This window comes from Leguminivora glycinivorella, chromosome 6 (assembly GCF_023078275.1).
Source record: "Leguminivora glycinivorella isolate SPB_JAAS2020 chromosome 6, LegGlyc_1.1, whole genome shotgun sequence".
NCBI lineage: Eukaryota > Metazoa > Arthropoda > Insecta > Lepidoptera > Tortricidae > Leguminivora > Leguminivora glycinivorella.
The window spans coordinates 21805218-21828119 of NC_062976.1; the positions used below are offsets into that span (position 1 = coordinate 21805218).

Consider the following 22902-nt stretch of genomic DNA (forward strand, 5'->3'; position numbering starts at 1 on the left):
ATCTTCATACATAAACCAAATGAGATGGTAGGTATTTCAATTCGTGTATATGTCAGGTGTTGTGTGTAGGACATTTGCGAACTCGAGAATTCCTAATCGGATTCTCATGTGGTTTTCTCTTATCAATTATTAGGTAATTCTTAAATAAGTCTTTAGTGTTCTTTACATATCCCGCACCTTTTTTTGGTCTTCTCTGTTTGGCCTAAAGGTTGACTGGTAGAGAATGCCATGTAGCATTAAGTTCGCCTTTTGTAACTGTGCAATAAAGTTTAAATAAATAAATAAGACTTAGGTATAATTTTTGTTAAGGTAACCCGTGTTATACACATACAGAGAAGCAAAACATTACTGTGTCGCTTTTGATATGACCAGTCGTAAACAATGTATGTATTTCAGTTGATAAGTCAATCGGGAGTGGGTTAAGGCATCTCCTTATGAGCCAAGATAATGTAATGTATATTACTAAAGTTTAAAATGGCTATCCAAATAAGTATTGAGCATTATTGATGGGGCTATTTGGTGATCGTACAGTCGTAATAAACTTTTGTGAACACACATTTCGATATGAAGAAGGTAGTTAAATTTCAACTTTATAATCGAAGGGCTTTTTGCAACTCTTGTGAAATATTAAGCACTTTTTTAACATTTTCTGCTAGGTGGACAAAATCCTATGAAGATAAAACTCCGTCTCTGCATTCAGGATATATTTCAAGATATGTATAGTTCGTTGAAAATACTAGTACCTATATAAAATAATAGTAATAGTATACCTACCTCAAACACGATTTCCATACGTATCAAGAGGACTAGAAAAGGTTGTACGAGTAATTAACAAAAAAATCTTTTCATTGATTTGAGTAACGGTCTCATGCCTAATAAAGATTCCAAAACTGATCAAAAGTATCAAAACCAAGGAAATTAAAACTTCAAAGACAATTTTCTATCATCAGATCAGATCGAATTCCCTGTGTTTAATGTTGAAGTGTAGCCGTAAAGAGTAGACCCCCTGCGCAGTTCATCTGTCCGGCTTTCTCCGATACTAATCACAAATTATACGGTGTCATTAAATACACATGCTGCCTGTGACATAACGACGACGTGGCCAAGGCGGCTTTTACTTTTGCCTAAAATGGACAGTTTTATGTGATATGCAAGGCTCGGAAAAGCGCTTCATTTTAAAACGTTTGCCATCATTTTTGAAAAGGAAAGTGACTGAGGAAGTTTTAAAGAATATAACAACTACGAATTAGACTCAGAACTCTCAGAAGAGAATCGCCTGGATAAGCAACCAAATGTTGACTTTGCCAAAAGAACATAGTATGATAAATTTGATAATGTAAACACTTATTGCTTACTGACAGTTTGCGACCTAAATCGACCACTATAGTGATGGAGTGGACCCATCTATAACACATGTAACAAAGAAAGGTCGCCAGGAAGCACTAGTCTTAATTATCATTACGCAAACGCCCAACCAATTTAAATAACGAATTGCCGGAGCAAAGCGTGCGAATCGCAGCAAACAAGCAGATCCACAAAAACATTGTCCGTAAGTGAGTCGACCGTTAGATCTGATATCCGAATATTCATATCATCTCACAATGGGATAGCACTAGCTCGATTCTAATCTTAGCGCGAATGTAAACAAGGTTCAGGAGACTTTTAGTGATGTGCTTTTGTGTTTCCGCGAACGTTATCACGACTGTATCAAGTCGTGGGAATTTCGTGAAGATGGTTTCTTGGATTGTATGGAGAGCTGTAAAATGACTTTCTTAGCTGTGGCCTTGCGGTCGTTAGCAAAATTTGACACACAGATACATAATGTCTTCACAAAGAACTGTTCAGTACGGTGCATGACATTATGTTGAATGATCTTTGTCCCGTAATTCGGATTCGGCTGAGCATCGGGTCGATTAGTTATTATTGTTGAGGTTGCAATTGTGTCTTCATGTTTGGAGTTTTTGACTAACTACAAAATATATGAGGAAAGCAATTTGTACACTAGTATCAACTAGTGTCAACAACTTTCCTTCCTTTCCCATGGTATTTTAATTTGTTGAGGTTAGGATTACACCAGTTCGTACGCTTTGTTGCAGAACGCACTGAATCATATCCAGTTGCACTAGAAGTGTAGCTAAATCTATAAATGGATTGTTGCGGTAGTGAATTTAGTTGCTTATTCTTAATATTGTGTTTTTATTTTGTTATCATTGAGCGGTTCGATAAATAAATTTTGTGTACTTATTGTATAGTCCATGTGTTGTATGTATAGTGTAGTGCAGGCTGTTAGTACATAAATCCGCCGCTGGCGCTAGTGGCGCAACTGCTGCGTTCAGAAAATAATTGTTTATCTGTTTGTTTTCGTTATTATTGTAATTGTAATCCTTGAGTTTGTATTGTTAATTATAAATTTCTGTGGATGTAGGGTTAAAATAATTGTACTTATATGTCTGTTTTTGTTTTTAAATTAATGTGTTATCTGTCGTGGCATCACCAAATGGGCCCTACGGAAGATCAGCGCTGGCTACATGGCTAGCATCATGCTGAGTTGGGTCCATTTCGTGATGAACACTTTTATGTCATTTTGTTCTTTGCCATTTTATGTTTGATGTCTGTACATGTCCGTACATGTTATGTGATCGTCATGAATAAATGTCTTTTATCTTTATCTTTATCTTTAAACTATTTTGTGTACGGTAAAATAATTCAGGCACGCGCTACAGCTACACTTATGTCAAAACCCCTTAGACTGATGCTACTGCTGCTAGACTGATAGTCAAAAGATTCACAAAGTACATCATACTCATCACCACCCTCCCTCTATGATAGCCTCCTAAGCCAGTGAATACTTCTTTGTGCAAATAGGTATATTTCGATCTTTTGTAGGCAGTCAAACGATTACAATTTTAAAAAGAAAACTTTTACTTGTAGGTCTCAAGAGAACAAATTATATATTGTTTTTAAAGAAGAGTTCCACCACCCGCATTATCCAATTTAGAAATTTATAATTTTATATCGATCACCCGACGACGCAAGAGTGTTTTGTCCAACCATCCACAAAATCGTCTACAAAAAGAGATAAACCTGATAATCAGAGCGATCTAAATCCAATCAGAAACACAACCCGTTGTAACCAAATTTCATCGATCACGACCGCCAGATGTCTGATAACGTCGTCGTCGTCGTAAAGTGAGATGTTAATAGTAAACTCAAGTTTCAAAACGTTACAAGTTGGGTGGTATCTGGGGCTCTGCTATTGACAGAATTTAGATTATATTGATTTAAACTAACACGATCTTCACTCATATTATTAAATTAAAACGGGACTTAATCGCGTAAAACTTACGTTTTATATTTAACCCGACGTTTCGGACATGACATTACGTCCGTGGTCACGGGTAGACTGGCTGGGAGTTGTATCAACATCTTCTAGCTGTACGAGTTTTTCGAACTACCCGCACTTGATTGTCATCAGTCACTTTTACGCTAGGGTTGCCACTCTGCCTACATACAACACTCACGACATCCGATGGTATGGGACGGGAAGTTTTCTCACGTTTACACTTGCTAATCACTGGATTCCACGAAGATGAAATCCCTTGCCCTTCATTTTGATTGAAATTACGATGTTTCCTGATTTCAATCGCTTCACGTACTTTCCTGCTATAGTAAAGACGTCATTTGCTAGAGTCAGGACCGAACCACTGGATTGAACTGCATAATCCCAAAGTCCTTTCAACTGAACGTCTTTACTATAGCAGGAAAGTACGTGAAGCGATTGAAATCAGGAAACATCGTAATTTCAATCAAAATGAAGGGCAAGGGATTTCATCTTCGTGGAATCCAGTGATTAGCAAGTGTAAACGTGAGAAAACTTCCCGTCCCATACCATCGGATGTCGTGAGTGTTGTATGTAGGCAGAGTGGCAACCCTAGCGTAAAAGTGACTGATGACAATCAAGTGCGGGTAGTTCGAAAAACTCGTACAGCTAGAAGATGTTGATACAACTCCCAGCCAGTCTACCCGTGACCACGGACGTAATGTCATGTCCGAAACGTCGGGTTAAATATAAAACGTAAGTTTTACGCGATTAAGTCCCGTTTTAATTTAATAGAATTTAGATTATTTGTTACTTTACTTATTTATTTATTGTAGGGCATTTTTGCGTCTTACTGGATTTAAATTACATTATTTCCTTAAGTACCTACTAAATCTTAAACTGAGGTTTATGAGGCCTTACTTTACTTAATAACGGTTCTAAATAAATTGTGGAATATGTACTATCAGCTGCAAAAGTGCACGGAGAAATTATGAATGAATTCATTGATAAATTCGCCACGCATTTTTGCAGCTAATAGCACAAAAAATTGAACAGGAGGACAGATGAGGATAGGACGACTGTACCTGACTACAAAAAGGTAAACGAAGAGTTTAAATGAAATTGAGTAGTACTTCAACAAGAGCGTCAAGTGAGTACTATTTGTTAAATCTAAATTGTCATCATGTCACTTTTTCAAAACCAAAAGCATTCTATAAAAGATTTGACTCATTTGACCCAAGTGTGGATACATGCACCATTGTAAATCTACGCATCATGCCTTTACACACACGCGTGTAGTGTAAGAATCGCATCACTCGATGTCCGATTGACCCGCATGCGATATCAAATCGATACTTTCGATTCGATTCGATTGCCCACTGGTACCTTCGTGTCCGTGAACAGTTACTCGCTGAGCGTGGCCGTGAACTTGATGTTACGATCGTTCGTTAGGCTTATTGGGACGGTGGCAAAGGGCAAATTGGACCTACGCCTACTAAACTCAGTTCCTGGTGGGTACAGTCAGCAAATGTTGCAAATTAAAAGTTTTTACTATTCTCTAATGATATATTATGTATCAATAGTATATCGATAGTATCGATTAAGTTAGGTAAAGATATCGTATACAAACAGAATGGAAACTTTAAAAAATTATTTCTATTTAAAAGTATTCCAGGTTGACAGAAGCTTTGTCGCTTTCTTTAAGTTAAAAGCAATATGTGACGAAATAAAATATCAAACACTTAATATTTTGATATGTTGTAGATTTTGGACGATGTGTCTTATATTAGATAACACCACAGGACAGGACAGAACCTAATTAAACTTTATTGGTTAGAAAATAACTGAAATAAATAACATAAGCATTATCTTGTATAGTTGACTGATAGATGCAGATTTAAACGACAACGAATGAGACTCTCGTGTTGCGCAGTAGCCCTTGCAAAATAAATGTACGAAAACTCATTCAAGCACAGAAACAAGTCACAACGGCTACCTCAGTACGGTGAATTTTAATCAAGTTAGTAGCATTTACTGAAGACTGTACCCGGCAAACTATCGAGTGTCTTCTGTCTGTTCAATCGAGTCCATTTAATTTTGTTTATAAGCGGCACATTTGTGCTAAATTTACGACCAGGAACTACAAATTAGATATTAAAGCTACAGCTTAGGCTAAAAGGTTTCCAATAATATCACTTGGAGGGTTTGACATTATTATGAAGATTGCAAAATCCTCTCGCCAGTTCATGGCTTTAATAGAAGTTATGTTTACCTACCCAACATAGGTGTTTGCATTTCATTTGATTCAAAATTCTTTTGTCAGTAACTTGCTTGATCAATTCAATTGGCTTTACGTAAATGCTGATTTTGCTTCATTCGATTTACTTATCTATATAGGAAGCACAGTTTCCGAGTTGGTACCCTCTAAGAGAAATACCCATTTGCAATCTTGAATACAAATAAGATTAACAGTTTATAAATATGACGTAAACTAATTATAAAAGGTCGGCAAGCCAAGCTCTCGGGTTACTGATGATAGGCATAAAATTACTGGCCGTATAAAACGGTGTGCTCGGACGCAGGCTATTAAAATGCAATAAATCCATCACAGTGTGTATTTCGCCAGACCACAGATAAAATACAGAATGCGTAAACAGTTAATTCCAAGTAGCGATCGAATCTGTAGACCGAAAATCCTGACCAAGCTAGTCTTTACGTATTGTCAATCAGATTATAAATAGTTGGGATAGCTTCGTTCTTGACGGAGATCAAGGCTATGTGTGAAATTAATTCGGCGTGCGTTACGCGCAAATCTAAAATGGTTGTAAGGTTTCTTAGCCGATATACTGCCTGTAGCTATCAATTTACTGCGACCACACGTAACCGTAGTGGTAGGAGAAATTATGAGTCGATTATGAGTCGAGACATCGGTGCAAAAACTCGAAGGGAAAACGTAGAAAATATGACAGGTTAATTTAGATTGAACACTTGTGACTCTTGTGAGAGTCTGCGGATGAGCGGAACGGATCGTCGCATTGTGCGACGGGTGCGCCGGCGCAAGTACGATACAGTAAATGCGTCGAAATACATGTCAGAAATCACTTACAAATGGTCAAAAAGAAATAGATCAAGGAAAAAAATAAATTTCAAGTGCATAGGTTAGTGATAGAACGTCCATCGATATGCGTTTCTTCATGCATGTCGTTACTGACATACGAAATGAACTGTGACGACGTCCCTCACCCTGCGGTAAACTAGCATAAATAAAAGCTATCTGTCACAAACCTAACTTCTCTAAGCATCATAACCACAAGCTTAAAGTGCATAGATTACTGATACAACGTCGTTCGATACGTTTCTCTTCATCGCAGTCGTTGACAGACGACATGACAGTTCATGTCCCTTTATTACCCTGCGGCGAACAAGTATAAGTGCGATCTGTGATCTGTCACAACCCTAGCTTCACGTCACAGGCCTAAAATGCGTAGATTACTGGTACAAGTAGAACATCGTTCGATAAGTACGTTTCTCTTCATCGCAGTCGTTGACAGACGACATGACAGTCCATGTCCCTGCGGCGAACTACTATAAGTGCGATCTCTGATCTGTCACAAAGCTAGCTTCTCTGTCGCATCATGCATGCCGCGAGGTAAAGTGCATAGGTCAGTGATAGGATGTTGGGCGGTCCGGGCGTGCGCTGCTGACAGACGACATGGCTGTTATTGCTAACGCAATCACATCCGGATAACTCAGCTTGTTCCAATTGAAAATTAAATCGAGAATATCTATGTGAGTTCATTCTGCCATGTATTAGAATCGTTTTTAGTATTTAGACACGGGAAGTTACGCAAGATTAATAAATCTGAGAACCCAGGTTAATTTACAACTTTGCTTCATGCCCTTTGAGTTATCGCGGGCGCCGGAATTTAAGTAAAAGAGTACTGGCAGTTGGGAAGCCCGACATATTTACTAACAGAAGAGTTAAATATATTATGTAAAGCGCAGGGTCACAAGTATTGTGTGATATCTGATAATATAGGTAATTGTGAAGATCGAGTCGAACTTATTGGTCTGGAACAACTGCATTGGGTAGCAAGCTATGGGAATACAGAACGTAAGGAAAGTGAAAATGGATAGCCACAATGCATGCAAATGTTCACGTTACATTTTGAGATTGCAATCGAAAGTTGACATGCGAGATAATAGTGTTATGTTCTGTTGAAATTTTAATTAATTTTGTGCAATAGTCAATAATCAAAGCAATTTAATTAATATGTGAAATAAAGTATGTGTGCCAAGTTAGTAATAACAAGTGCATGCTTTCGAATTATATAATTGAAATATTTCGTATTAAAGTGTGTAATAAAATTGTTTGAGTAGGTATATTAATAAAGGTAATGATTTATGTTCGGCGTTTGTTACTATTTATAGCGAATTTGTATAAACATGAAGTTATTACATAATCTTTATAGCCATATAAATAGCGACTCGAAACATTTATGTTGTACTGGCTGGACACATCACTTAATGCACATGCACATTATGCACAAGACTTTCTTGCTCATTGGGCTAATTGGAAGTCTTTAATAAAATTTCACCTACAGATATAACCTGTCATATGGATACAAAAACCAAAATTAATAACAATGTTTTTTTAATATATACTTGAATCTTCGAATTTTTTTCAAGCGTAAATACTTTTTATAAAGGAGGACACTATTCAATGCCTTGACTTGGTCAATCACATCGCATGTCTGATAAATGCAAAGAAATAATTCAATTTAATAAATCCCCGTGTACAGACCCTTTCTTCCCGTGGATATCGTGGGTTAAATTGTGAGCGTAGGCGAGAGGCTGGCAATTTCGTTTTCTTTCAACCCCTTAGTTGCCAAGAGCGGTACTGAAACTTGAGTGGTTTCATGTGCTCTGCTTACTCCTTTATGGGATACAGGGATGATTGTATGTACGTATGTAAATAAGTATATCAAGAACATTAAAATCCAACCAAATCACACGGCATGCGGAACTCTCACGCATCCGGAATGCAATGGGAACATGTCTCTGTATACTACATCATTGTTTTGTGCTTATAGAGCACATTCCATATAAAATGCTAATTTGTGTGATTGTTATCCTCTTCATTAATCGAGGCTGAATATTCTTGTTTCACATGTGAATTGGGTATTGTGGTACATGTGATGTGCCGTGGAAAAAATATCACTTGATTGTAAGTTCTATGTCTATAATATGGTGTTATAATTCAAATTATATAATCAATATACCTAAGTTTTTTGATGGAAAGAGAAATGACAAATAGCAATAGAAATACAAAGATGCATAGATTAGAATTTAACTAGATCAAAGCCATGCGAGGAAATTTGGATAAAACAATCGTCATCTTGCAGACCTGCAAATTTCTATATTTTTTATTCAAATCGAAAAAAAAAAAGCAAAGGAGTAACTTTCGGAACAATGGCTAAAATAACTGACAATAAGTCAAATTAAATAGGCATTGTTTCTAGAAACCAGTCATACTAAATAGTTTTAATTTAAATCCCTAGCGTTGCTATCTAAGAGACGAATTAATATCAAAAAACACAGTAATTACAGTAAAGAACAGTACAAAGGCGAACTTAACCCTTTGAGGGATGTCTTCCAGTTAACCTTTGAGTGAATGAGAGGATAAAAAGAGATGAAGGTGACAAATGCAGCAACATGTACAACAAGGTACCAGAAAGACAAATAATTAAATAAATACACACATAATTTATGGGAATGAACAAATATTACATAAAAAAGGAATGGAGTTATTCTGAGACTAATCCTACCCACTCTAAAATAAATATTTCAGCCTTCTTCTTTTACTTTTCCTAATACACTATTCATAGCTAGTCCTATAATTAAGAGACTACCATTACCCATCCATCGGAAGTCACGAATAATGCGTACTGCTCATTCGATTCACAAAGAAAATAATTACTAAATAAACAGTTCCAAGTCTTACTTTCAAAGATCATAGAAAAACAATAGAACGAGCACAATCAACGGCACGCACTGGTTTAATTGTACGCACTTGTATTGGTTTAAGATGCAACAGGACGGAGGGGTCAAATCTCCATTCAAACGCTCTCGACTGTTTCTTCTTTAGTTTTTGAAGCTTGTTTAAACAGACTTTTTTCTGTGTCGGACTGTCGAGCTTTGTTTGATATTTTTATTTTTAAGGGGCTCATCATTTTTAGAGCTCTTCAAGCATTTTCAAAAATGGCCTAATTGTTGATGCCCAAAGAAAGGTGCGATATTTAAAACTGATAACAAAATTAGCCAACAAAAAACTACAGTCCGACACATATTATTTTATTGTTATTCCGATTCTTAAATTTCGCTCTGCGCAAGGGAACAGACAAGAGCGGCACTACGATATTAATTTTTTTTTCTTCTATAAATCTAATCAGTAACACGAGTATATCCCCAAAATCCCCAAATTTAAAGGGTTTTCCTTTCCATTTCAGCATTCTCGCTCCAGTCGCGTCTTAACAGTACGCACTTGGATCGGTTTAATATTACGCAGCACTGACTAGACTGCAGGGATACAATTAGCCTGACCCCGTTGGGAGTCAAGTGCACGTTCCCACGACTCCCACGCAGACCATGGAGCTTGGATCACTTTCAAACGTTCTATAGATCTGAGAATACATTTTGAATTATTGATACCTTAAACTCATAAAACCTTCAACTACCACAAATCAAATTGTATTATAAAATATGTTTTGATTTGTTTGATTTCTTGGCGGCCGTGTGTTCTAGGAGGGGTCAAGAAGCTAACCGATTATTTAAGCTTTTTTTCGTTCGTTCGATTCATTCAAACCTCAGTTCTTAGGTTTAAAGCTTTTTAAAATTCAGTTACTCCCAATCCCAAGCTTGTATTTCGCCTATGAAGTTATAGTGTTTTTTGTATTTTTTTTTATGTGGGATATGAGGCAAACGAGCAGACAGGTCGCCTGATGGTAAGAGATCACTGCCACCCATGGACACCCGAAACACCAGAAGTGCGGTGCGTTGCCGACCTTTAAAATGGGTGTACGCTCTTTTCTTGAAGGTTTCAAGGTCGTATTATCGGTCCGGAAATACCTCAGGCGATATTTTCATTCCACAGTTTAGCTGTGCCTGCAGCAGGAAGTTTGGAAATTATTCAATACTTAGGTACCTTTGTAGAAGATGGACCTGCCGTTTTGTATAATCTGATTACGATCTGGGCTGTTCTGCGCATGCGTGTAAATCGCCGCCGGCGCAGCCCCATGCTGGGAGCTTGATAGGGCACGTGCAAATGACAACGGTTTGATATAGATTTCATTCTCCGTTAGATTTCTATAGAGTTATAATTGGTTTACTGGTTAACTTTAATGTAATATTTATATAGTGTAGTGAAGTACTATTTAGAATTCTTGTTTTGTGTTTTTGCAGGTACAAGACTGTGTTTGGTGCAATTGACCCTTAAATGGTGTTTATCACAACTATCACAAGTACTGCCCTCCATCTTTCTCATTTTAATTAGATTCATTTATGGTTACCAAAGACATATAGTAACTCCGTATAGACAGCTACAGTCTAAGAAAAAAAACGTACCTCGGAACCATATTATAGAAAAAGGTACGGTGGCCTAGATGGAGTTACACCTTTAGGGGTCGCTCGGCTAGATGGCGCTAATACTAATATTTGTCATTTAAACACATAACAAGCTACTAATGTGGGCCAAATTGTCAAAACTGAAGTTTATAAGTTTTAAGCTTGTGCCAAGAAATGGCAGTCTATGCACTGTGATTACATATTTTACTTTGACAGTAACTCTCTATAATACTTGATCCTCTTTGTTGTTACATAGGTACGCTAGGAAGTTAAAAGGTTAAGTCAGGCTAGAATATAGTCTAATTTTCATGATTATAATCGTATATCCTTTTAATGCCACTATTAATCCAGGGAAAATGTCAACAGCTTAAGAGGGCATTCAACGAAAACGTCGTAATAATGTAAAATTGATAGTTTTAGTCGGCAAAATGCTACACTTTCCGTCATCTAAAAGACTTATTAAGTTCAGGATTCGATTAGGACATCTTCTTAACTTACATGATGTGAGACTGGATTTTTAAAAACTAACTCACTTAATTAATTATGATTTTTTTTCTGGTGCATGTTTAGGAAAACCCGCGAAAAGTGCTGACTTAGTCCGTCTAATTTGTAAAATTTGGATAGTTTTGAATGCTTCAAGTGGTAAATTTGTATTATGTATATCCTGTACTACAATCATCTGAGACTACTTCTTTGTTATAAGGCTTTAGAATAGAGTAAATGAGGATATGATGAATCCAATTTGTTTCAGAAATCACCTCAGAATAAGTGTCAATTTCTTCGAAAACTTACGTGTTTTTGAAGTAGTTTTAATATAAAAATAATCTGCAACGCTTAATCAAACAGATTTTATGCAAAAGTATTCTATTAATTGCAATTTAATATTTTTGACGATTTTTTAAAAATGCCTCCTTATTACCGGTTACGCGCGCTTGCGATGTCAGTACCGCGGCAGAGCTTGTAGAGGCAGGACGTATGTTAGTCCGCTCCGCACGCGGCTCGACGATCGCGAAGTTATTTTGTCATTGTGTGCGGCACCCGCCGTGTCCAAAACCGCACTTGTGTGCGTGTTTGGCTGTACTGTTGCATGTATACTGCGACCGAAAACTTTGATCCTTGGGTTGACGACTTTGGTAACTAACTAATTAACTTGACTAATATTTTTAGTAAGTATTATTTATTATTGAATATCATTTGAGGTTACTGACTCGTCTCAACAAAATCTTTGACAATAGATGGTACTCAGGATCTGATGATGAAGTCAGATGGTAGTCATGAGTTCTCATCAACCAGGTCTTGAAACCATTTCGTGTTTGGGCTCGTTTGATTCGCCTCAACAAGATCTTTGACAAGAGGTGATGGTACCCAGGATCTGATGATGAAGCCGGAAGGTAGTCATGAGTTCTCATCAACCAGGTCTTGAAACCATTTCGTGTTTGGGCTCGTTTGATTTGCCTCAACAAGATCTTTGACAAGAGGTGATGGTACCCAGGATCTGATGATGAAGCCGGAAGGTAGTCATGAGTTCTCATCAACCAGGTCTTGAAACCATTTCGTGTTTGGGCTCGTTTGGTTCGTCTCAACAAGATCTTTGACAAGAGATGGTACCCAGGATCTGATGATGAAGCTGGAAGGTAGTCAAGAGAATTCATCAACCAGGTCTTGAAACCACTCCGTGTTTGGGCTCGTTTGGTTCGTCTCAACAAGATCTTTGACAAGAGATGGTACCCAGGATCTGATGGTGAAGCCGGAAGGTAGTCAAGAGTATTCAACAACCAGGTCTTGAAACTCTTCTGTGTTTGGGCTCGTTTGATTCGTCTCAACAAGATCTTTGACAAGAGATGGTACCCAGGATCTGATGATGAAGCTGGAAGGTAGTCAAGAGTATTCCACGACCAGGTCTTGAAACCACTTCGTGTTTGGGTTCGTTTGATTTGACAACAAGATCTTTGCCAAGAGATGGTAATCACTCTTTTATACTCTGGCGCATCCACTGTCTCAGTGTGTCAACAGTCAACTAAAGCAGGTAGGCGTAGCGTAGAGTTGTATTTCCTTACAAAAAACCAATACATAGATGTGGACCTTCCTGTGCTCCATGCAATTAAAACAACATAATATTTAAAAACCGGCCGAGAGCGTGTCGGGTCACGCTCAGTGCCTACACTGAGCATGGCCCGACACGCTCTCGGCCGGTTTTTAAAGCCGCGTTGGTAAATAGCCGCTCGGCTCTTCCGTAGTTTTCCATATTTTTCAAAAACTACAGAACCTATCAACTTCAAAACAGTTTTCCTAGAAAGTTTATAAAGTTCTACTTTTGTGATTTTTAAATATTTTTTAAATATATGGTTAAAAAGTTAGAGTGGGGGGGGGACACACTTTTTTATTTTTTAGGAGCGATTATTCCCGAAAATATTAATATTATCAAAAAACGATTTCAGTAATTCATTTTTAAATACCTATCCAACAATAAATCATACGTTAGGGTTGAAATGAAAAAAAAAATCACTCCCTACTTTAGGTACGTGTAGGGGGGTACCCTAATAAAACATTTTTTCCACTTTTTATTTTTGCACTTTGTCGGCGTGACTGATATACATATTGGTACCAAATTTCAGCTCTCTAGTTCTAACGGTCACTGAGATTATCCGCGGACGGACGGACGGACGGAGGGACAGACAGACAGACATGGCGAAACTATAAGGGTTCCTAGTTGACTACGAAACCCTAAAAACACATTTTAAATATTAAACTTATATTGACCGGGATATAGACCGTGAATATAAGTCTAATGAAAATAACCGTGAATCATTCAAAAGTCAAAACTCTTACATTTTAAATATAAAAAAAAACTACTTAAAATTAAAGAAAACCGATCTTAGTTCCATTATATACAGAGTGGGGCCTGTAACAAAGGCGAAGAATTGAACTGTAGGCTATTCTCCTTATACTGATCCACATTTATTCAGTGACTTTTAAAAATTATGAAGTCTTTAAATTTTTAATTTTTCATACAAAATAAATATTAGCTTCAATGTACGCCATTATTGTTGTCATTGACGTTGTCTGTCACACTTTAGACTTAACAGAATTCGCAATACATTACCTCTTAGAAAAAACTTTCAAGGGTGATAAAAATCAAAATACAAGTTATTTTTAAAAGTCGCCGAACAAATGTTGATCAGTATAAGTGCGTTTTCACATTATCCGATCCGATATCGGATGTCGGACCGATATCCCATACATTACAGGCGCCATCTTGGATTTTTCTATTGAAATGCTTCCGACATCCGATATCGGATCGGATAGTGTGAAAACGGCTTAAGGAGAATAGCCTAGAGTTCAATTCTTCGCCTTTGTTACAGGCCCCACTCTGTATATGTACCTAGAAAACATCATCATCTTCCTTGCGTTATCCCGGCATTTGCCACGGCTCATGGGAGCCTGCGGTCCACTTTGACAACTAATCCCAAGATTTGGCGTAGGCACTAGTTTTTACGAAAGCGACTGCCATCTGACCTTTCAACCCAAAGGGTAAACTAGACCTTATTGGAATAAGTCCGGTTTCCTCACGATGTTTTCCTTCACCGAAAAGAACCTAGAAAACATATCATATACAAAATAAAATAAAACTAAGAAAACGGATTATATTCATTATACGCGATATAATCTGATTCCATAAATTTATTTCATGAGTAACTATCGCGGTGACAGAAGACAATATTATATACACAATTTATTATATTATAAAAGTTTTTTAATTTATTTCTTCCAAGGCTACACACGTTTTAATAAAAAAAACTGTGATAAGTTTAATAATTAAACTAAAAGGTCAAGTATTTATGCACGAAATCATGTATGCAAATATGTAATATATATGGTGGTGTTTTTACGCAAGTATCAATAATGGTTAGTCCGCAACGCTACTGACGGCGTGGCGGTACCGACCATGAATGCTATCCCTTTCGCTCTAGCCGCACGTAAGGTTTGTTCGAAGAGGATCGCACGCTATGTCTGTACCGCAGGCTACAATCGTTATGCTTCTGGTTATAGTGTGCGTCTGCACACAGGCGCACGCCAGCGCCGCCGGCGTCGAAATGCGAGCAAGCAGATTTTTTGAAAGCGCTCTAAGCGTTCTTAAAGTTTCACATGAATTTTATATTATTTACAGTTGGCACACAAATATTTCTACCTCTTCTACGTTGTACATATTATTTTTTACTTATTCCAGGGTTTTTGCAGACCGTAATGAGTTTTCGGAAGGATCGTGCTGCCGTAAATAGGTTTCCGCAAAAAACGAATGCGTGGCTCGAGACTTTATTAGACTAGTGACTTGCAGTTATTAGTGTCTCCTTAGCGACAAGCATTCGATATGGTTCCATTGTAGGTTTGGTAAACACCCATTGACAGGCCAATGTACCAGGCACACAGTTTTTACAACATTGGGACCACCATTGACTTGATACAAAAACACAGAACGTGTCGAGTTGGAGGAGATTTCATATTTAATTTATTTTTATTTCATATTTATAATTTAAATTTTGATTATTTTGTAACTATTTATTTAGTTCTCTTGACTTGGGTTGGGTATTAGCACCTGGTCTGAGGCCTAAGCCATTCGGAAAGAACACTAAACTTTAAATCTTAGAACAGAGCAGTACCTAAGAATCGAAAAAAAAAACACTATGACACATTTAAAAAGATCTAAATGGAAAATTAGCTGTCATCAATCTCCTTTTCGGCTAATTCACATACATTTAATGTGCAACTTCTCATGTTGCCACTAAAATCGGTAATTATCAGCGAAAAAACTGTTGATCCTGAGGTTGCACCCAAAATTCTGGGTTGTGATAGAAACTCAACCTTCTTTTTCCACAAAAAATCCGGTTTCTGTCTAATACTATAAGTATATAATATCTCCTGTACTTGCTGCCTCGACGATAGGATTACATTGGAGACGAACCGTCTTACTATTTTTCATAGCCACAGGTTCGCAGGCGACGAGAGGTCAACCAAGAGTTCACCAGAGAAAACGGACCACTTATCCAGCCTCAACGGCTCAATCGCCTCTTTGCACCGATTACGCAACCTTTTATTTGCCGGTTATCCAATAAAATTGCCCAGGGTAATTGGAAACAGTAACCTAAATAACCTAATAGACCAAAGGTTGTAATGTTCTGTAATGGAAGTTATTTGGGGCAAAGTTTCAGGTGTAGACAATGGTTTATGTTGCAGAAGTTATGCAAGATACTGCACACGGGGAATTTGTTCAATTTGTAAAAAATGCAAGCCATGTATTATTTAACCCGGAACATACCATTTGCAGAGTTCTTAAAGTTCATTCCGAATAACGTAATGCCACTAATGCCGGTAGCTTACACTCGACACGCTTGTTTTGGTGTCAATGAGATATTTAGACTAGTATTGTTGCAATAACTTGAGAGAGTGTTTAAATATCTTGATTTAAACTAAGAGAGTTTAAACTGAAGTGGTAATAAAATACTCTATAATACACAGACGCGAGATTTTATGTACGTAAGACCAATGCGTAAACTAACCAACCGTAATTTCTCTACCGTTTATAACTAGGAATTTCCAAGTTTAAAATAAACTCAACGTGTCACTTTCACGAACAACTTTCAAGAAGATGAAAATATTAAACTATTTCACCTTATCATCCACATATCTAATTATGAAGATGAAGGGGCCGCAGTTCAGCGCGATGGTCCACCCAGAAATCGCATTCCATCAAGGTACCATACAAGTTGCAAGGATAGAACTGCCTGGAAATCTGGAATACGAAATTTGTGGGCCACATATGATGCCTCAGCAGATCGTCATTTACAAAATTTTACTCTGTGCCTTAGACAATAGACGATAAATAGTCGCTATAGTGTACAGACAAATGGGTCCGGGTTACAATTTGATACGACGAGCGAATTCCCGATTGCTCAGCGCTGAAGAGAACTTAGCAAGGAGTTTGTACTCACCAGGCGCCTCGCAAGCCGTCATATCCGTGATGAACCCTTCAAGGTCTGGCGAGATGAGCCGCTCCTCGTCCTCCGAATGGGTGTAGTCTAGTGGTAGATGGCCAGAACCAGGTTCACCATCAACTGGAACAGATACTGAGGAGGAAGGTACACTCACCAGGCGCCTCGCAAGCCGTCATCTCGGTGATGAGCCCTTCAAGGTCTGGCGAGATGAGCCGCTCCTCGTCCTCCGAGTGGGTGTAGTCCAGCGCATGGTAGATGGCCAGCGCCAGGTTCACCACCAACTGGAACAAAAATACATACTTTGTAAGAATTTGTTATGTACGTGTCAAATTTTGCGAGAGAAGTTAAACATACTTCACATACTCGTACTCGTTCACATTTACATATGTAAATTGGGTGCGAATTGGTCATAATAACTTTAAAATCGGGACTTAAACGCGTATAAATACAAACTAAAGCAATAATGTGCAATAAGTATGAAAATATAAACCAGTTAGGTACCATTGGCCTGAACTGAGGATGGACGCAAGAGGTGACCAGAACTTAGTGTCAAAACAACGGAAGGTACCTAGAATAATTGTGTTTGGGTTGGTTCGATGAGTCTCAAAGTTCTCAAACTGGTTGCCTGTCAAAAGAAAAGTTGTCAAAAAAAAACATCAGCTATAAATCAAAAATAAAATTTTAAACCAAATGAAATAAACTTAGTTGAACTCCGTTGATCTTTTGTCAGTCAGAGAGATTCTATCTACCAATTACGAAGCAGCAAGCGATTTTACCTAAATCGACACGAGAGATCAATTTAGGTAGTTGCGGAAGCCAGCAATTTCCAAAATAACTTCATCTGATAATGAAGTGTTCAGTCTAGCTATCTTTAATTTGATCGTAAATTGCTTTCATTTTGTCTTTTAGCATGTTTTAATCATGAATTGCATGAAACTTTGGCAACGGTTTATAAACCGACAAAACAAAATGCTTTGGGCAAAAGCAAAGACATAGAAATTACAGGGGCACACCTCGGACACTGGAGATCAAATATATGAAAGAGGCGCGTTCCTAACACAGTCTAATCTCGTGTAGGTGAACGACTGAACGCGTACTATGTTTGTATGAGTGAAATATGACAGGTCGACTGTTCGCGTTTTCTATAGGTGGTAACTGTGAGGTAACCGAGAGGGTGTGGACGGCACTTTCAGCGGGGAGCGGGAGTGGCCATACTTTACTATGGTAAAGATAAGTATTTATATGAACACATAATTTGGCAGCACGTTCTCCGACTTTCCGATTTTCAAACGGCAAGCCTTAAAAATAAAACCGATAGCCTATTATCTTCATGTTTTTTGCCAATATTTCTGCGTATCATGTGAGCTGCATCTCATACCTATCGCTTGAAAAATCATCTCACAGGAACGGAGCAATGAAATGTTTTCGGTACTTTTTTTTTCTCATGGCTTTTACTCCTCGCTAATTTAAGCCAGGTGGATTCTGCCAATGTCGTTTTCGGTACTTATTTCGCTGTCCACTAGCCCGTGTCACGTAACGCCATGTTTTTGGCGAATGAAGCCATTACTATCACTACATTACGCGGCGCGTGAGCGGACCCGCCCGCGCGCTGCGCAAGCGCAGGCCTTTTAATGTCACTTTAATAGGGATTTGTCTTGAGAAAATGCATTATAAATAAATCAGCTTGAAATTTGGAACAATAGTATGAAGGTTTCTTAAGTGCCTTGCGTGCGATTTCGTACCTATTCGATTCACTTATACCACAGAATATAAACCTAAGGTTTGTTTTTTCGAATAAACTCACTCATTATATGTATCTAGATTGGCTTGTATTATATCGAATTTTAATGTGTTAGGAGTTAGTTTCTTCTTAGTTATAGTACTCGTAAGTAAGACAGACTATAACATTTTTAGTAGTAAACAATTTCCTTTTGACTTTAATAGAACTCATGTTTGTATTACAGCTTTCAAATCATACAGAATTATACTACGTGGTTACCTATACAAGGTGTTCGCGAGGAACCCGCATAACTTGAACCACGCGTTTCTGAGGCCAAAAGAAAGAAAAAATGTTATATGAATTAGAAATTTTTTCGCGAAAAAAAAATTTTTTTTGTGTTTTTTTTTTACTTTTTTGGACGTATTTTCACATAAAAAGTAATTTTTATCCATAAAGTTGGCAATTAAAATGAGTTTCTTAATTTATTTTTCTAAAAACCAAATTTTTTGGAAGTTTTTCTTGTCACATTTTGACATCTATCAATGACGACTGTGAGACTATGCTCCACAATTGCGCATCAGCGCCGTTAAGAAGACCTTTTCTACTGAGTAACAATACGGAAATGTTTTTTTTAATTGGCAATAACTCTGAAACTAGACGAAATCTAGAAAAGTTTATATGACATTTTAGTCTTAAAATGTGACCAAGAATATGCCGTTAAAGTTATATGGGTTCCTCGCGAGCACCTTGTATAAAACTAATTAATTAACCGTTAGGATCCGTCCATAAAGTCATTACTTACACTAGCGTATGGCTGGATAGTCCGTAATAAACGCCATATTAATGTCGTGTCACTCAAACTTAATTAATTTACGTAGTTTGTTATTCATATTAATATGAATTACCTAATTGCTATTATTATATGTAATAAAGCTACTTGTTTCAAAGTGCTAACAACATACGACCGCACCGTACCAAGGTCTTACCTATTATGTCAATCAAGTTAACATTCGTGATTACCACACGTTACCCCTTTCATACTAATTTAAAAAATTCGCTTAAACACCTGTCGAAAAGTAATGTATCTAACACTTCCCTAATGACATCATTAGATTCATTAGATGAGCAATTCCCGAAAAGTTTGTACATTTCGATCACGTCTCCGATTTTGATAAAAATTGGTAGGCTGATAGAGTCCATGATGCTGAGCAAGATCCACTAGGTTTCCCAAAATGTCCTAGGTTGTTTGTATGAAACTTTCCTTTTTTAGGGTTCCGTAGCCAAAATGGCAAAAACGGAACCCTTATAGTTTCGTCATGTCCGTCTGTCCGTCTGTCCGTCTGTCCGTCTGTCCGTCTGTCACAGCCGATTTACTCGGAAACTATAAGTACTACAGTGATGAAATTTGATGGGAATATGTGTTGTATGAACCGCTACAAAATTATGACACTAAATAGTAAAAAAAAAGAATTGGGGGTGGGGCCCCCATACATGTAACTGAGGGATGAAAATTTTTTTTTCGATGTACATACCCGTGTGGGGTATCAATGGAAAGGTCTTTTAAAATGATATAAAGTTTTCTAAAAAACATTTTTCTTAAAGTGAACGGTTTTTGAGATATCAGCTCTCAAAGTCGTAAAAAGTATGTCCCCCCCCCTCTATTTTTATAACTACGGGGTATAAAATTCTAAAAAAAATAGAGGTGATGCATGCTAATTAACTCTTTCAACGATTTTTGGTTTGATCAAAGTATCTCTTATAGTTTTTGAGATAGGTTGATTTAACTGTAATTTTGGCAGGTGTATAAATTGACATAATAAGTTTATTATATTTGCTGCTACGGAACCCTTTGTGCGCGAGCCCGACTCGCACTTGTTGTTACCAGATTTCTACACATTTTCGGTAACAAAAAAGGAAAGTTTCATACAAACAACCTAGGACATTTTGGGAAACCTAGTGGATCTTGCTCAGCATCATCGACTCTATCAGCCTACCAATTTTTATCAAAATCGGAGACGTGATCCAAATGTACAAACTTTTCGGGAATTGCTGAGATAAGAATAATACGTTAATACACACCTCGCGTTTGACCCGCGACCCGATGACATAAACTCCGGAACAACTCCATTACAAAAATTCGCACCCAAATGTCAGAATCATTCAGTCAGATTGGCGCCATGTCATAACACCTAACATAATCACATACTTTATACGTCAATTATAGATAATCGCTGTTCAAACCTCTTGCACACATGTTATTCTTTAATAAACACTTTGAAAACCAGAAAAAATACACCCCTTCACCTAAAATAATATCTTAGGAATGGAGGTTGTTATTATGCTGGTTTTTTTAAAGCTTTTTGATGAAGAATAACTATCGAAGCAGATCCGTGACTATCAGAGGCAACCAGCGGAAAGTGCGCCTCTGCTATTGTGGCTAATCCCCTTCGATTGTAACTTTTATTACGAGGGTATACGGTTCATGGATGAAGGTGGAAACTCACATGTTGAGCAACTGTAACCGCTCCTGCAACGTCACGCTACACACTCCATTAAATCAGGTTTGGCAAGAAGATTAATGAGAGGAAGCTATGGGAGGATTGTAAAGCTCTGTCTGCATCTGAGCAGCCGCTTCTAAGCAGAGTCGGTCAAAGCACAGGTTGCTATAGACATAGTGATGGGTCGTCGGTAAAATACTCGTTACCAGTATTTTTCCATTTGGGAATATTACCAGTAAAATACCAATCTTACCGGTAATATTACCAAATCCCGGTAATATACAAAATTTTCGATTTTTATGAGACGCGATGGTTATTTTTTTAATTATGCATTACTAACTCGCCACCATAAAACTTAAAAAAAACCCGTAGAGTGCCTCGGGGAGTAAATTACCAATCTTACTAGTAATATTCCCAAAAATACCGAGTAAATTACCAGTCTTACTGGAAACATTCCTTTCCTACATTGTCACCAACTGCAAATATACTTCGTATAATTTTGTGGTATCATGCAGCAGATATATCTAATATTTGAATATTTTGTCCCTGTTCCATAAAATATAAAACTATTTTATTAAACTTATAACTTTGCACACATCAGGCTAAATAGTAGGAAATTGACAGCTTTGGTTAGAAAGGAACCTACCCAAATTAATTTATTTTGACAAAAATTGTACTCGACGATATAAACGTAATTAGATAATTACCGTAAACTGGGGTTACTTTGATACTTGGGGTTACATTGATAAAAACTTCGTTTTTTAACGTAAAATTCTACATATACAATACAATTTTTAACGGCGTTGGCACTATCGATAGTTCCTTCCATTAGTCGCTCTAACGCAGCGAAAAAGTATAGTCGTGGGCAGTGCAAATCACGTGTCAAAATATAAGTATAGTTTATCGCTATCTATCATGTTCAAATAACTTCTAAACTAACTTAGTGGGTATTAAAGTAAAAGGTTCACAGTGAATTGAGTGAGCTTGCTAGAAATATTTTAGGTAATTGTATTAAGTTTCGTGTTAAAATTCAAACTGGGCATTTTATTACTAATTATTTAATTTGTGGGGTGTCTTTGATCACCTGCATAGGGTAACATTGACCATGCTTACACAAAGTTGATTATTGTGTATTATGTCAAGGTACTTAGGTATTGAGGCTGATAATTTGATCTCTTTTTGTGATAAATATTGAGACAATCTTACATAAAGTTGATTTTTCGAAGATGGTAATTTATATGTTTGATCGAAGTAACCCCAAAATAGCATTTAACAGTTGTAACTTTTGTACCGGCGAACAGATTTTTATGTGTCCTTGAGATAAAATACTTCTGTAAGGGGTTACATTCGATTACCAAAAAAAACCTAGTTTTAGTTTTTTTTCTCCGTACATTATTTTATTAGTATTTCTAGATTTTTAGCAGCGAAAGACTAAAAAAAGTTGATGTTAGAGAAGTTTAAACTTTGAATTTGATCAATGTAACCCCAGTTTATGGTACATATCTATTGTAATACAATTGCAAGTCTGCATTAGGTACCCAATAACTTTGTGTTAACTATGTGTGTGTACAGAACAGGTAATGTGAAACAAAACCAGCAAAGTCCGAGTAGGACGGGCGATTTTTTTCTCTCTTTTTTACTCTCATGTACAGTAAGAAGTGAAACTCCATTATCGGACCATTTTTCTACTATTTACAGTTTAACGAAAATTTGTTAGATGACATTTAAGCAAAAATAAAATACTACCCTCTT

At 37.2% G+C, this 22902-nt stretch overlaps 1 protein-coding gene across 1 annotated transcript in view; it reads right to left on the minus strand.

The window, feature by feature from the left end:
* The window catches only part of LOC125226779 (protein spire-like), a 246897-nt gene that overhangs the window by 61584 nt on the left and 162411 nt on the right, over positions 1-22902 (minus strand). The window contains exon 3 of the mRNA XM_048130863.1: positions 17087-17213. Within this exon, the coding sequence (XP_047986820.1) occupies positions 17087-17213 (127 nt within the window). The remainder of the gene's footprint in view (positions 1-17086; positions 17214-22902) is intronic.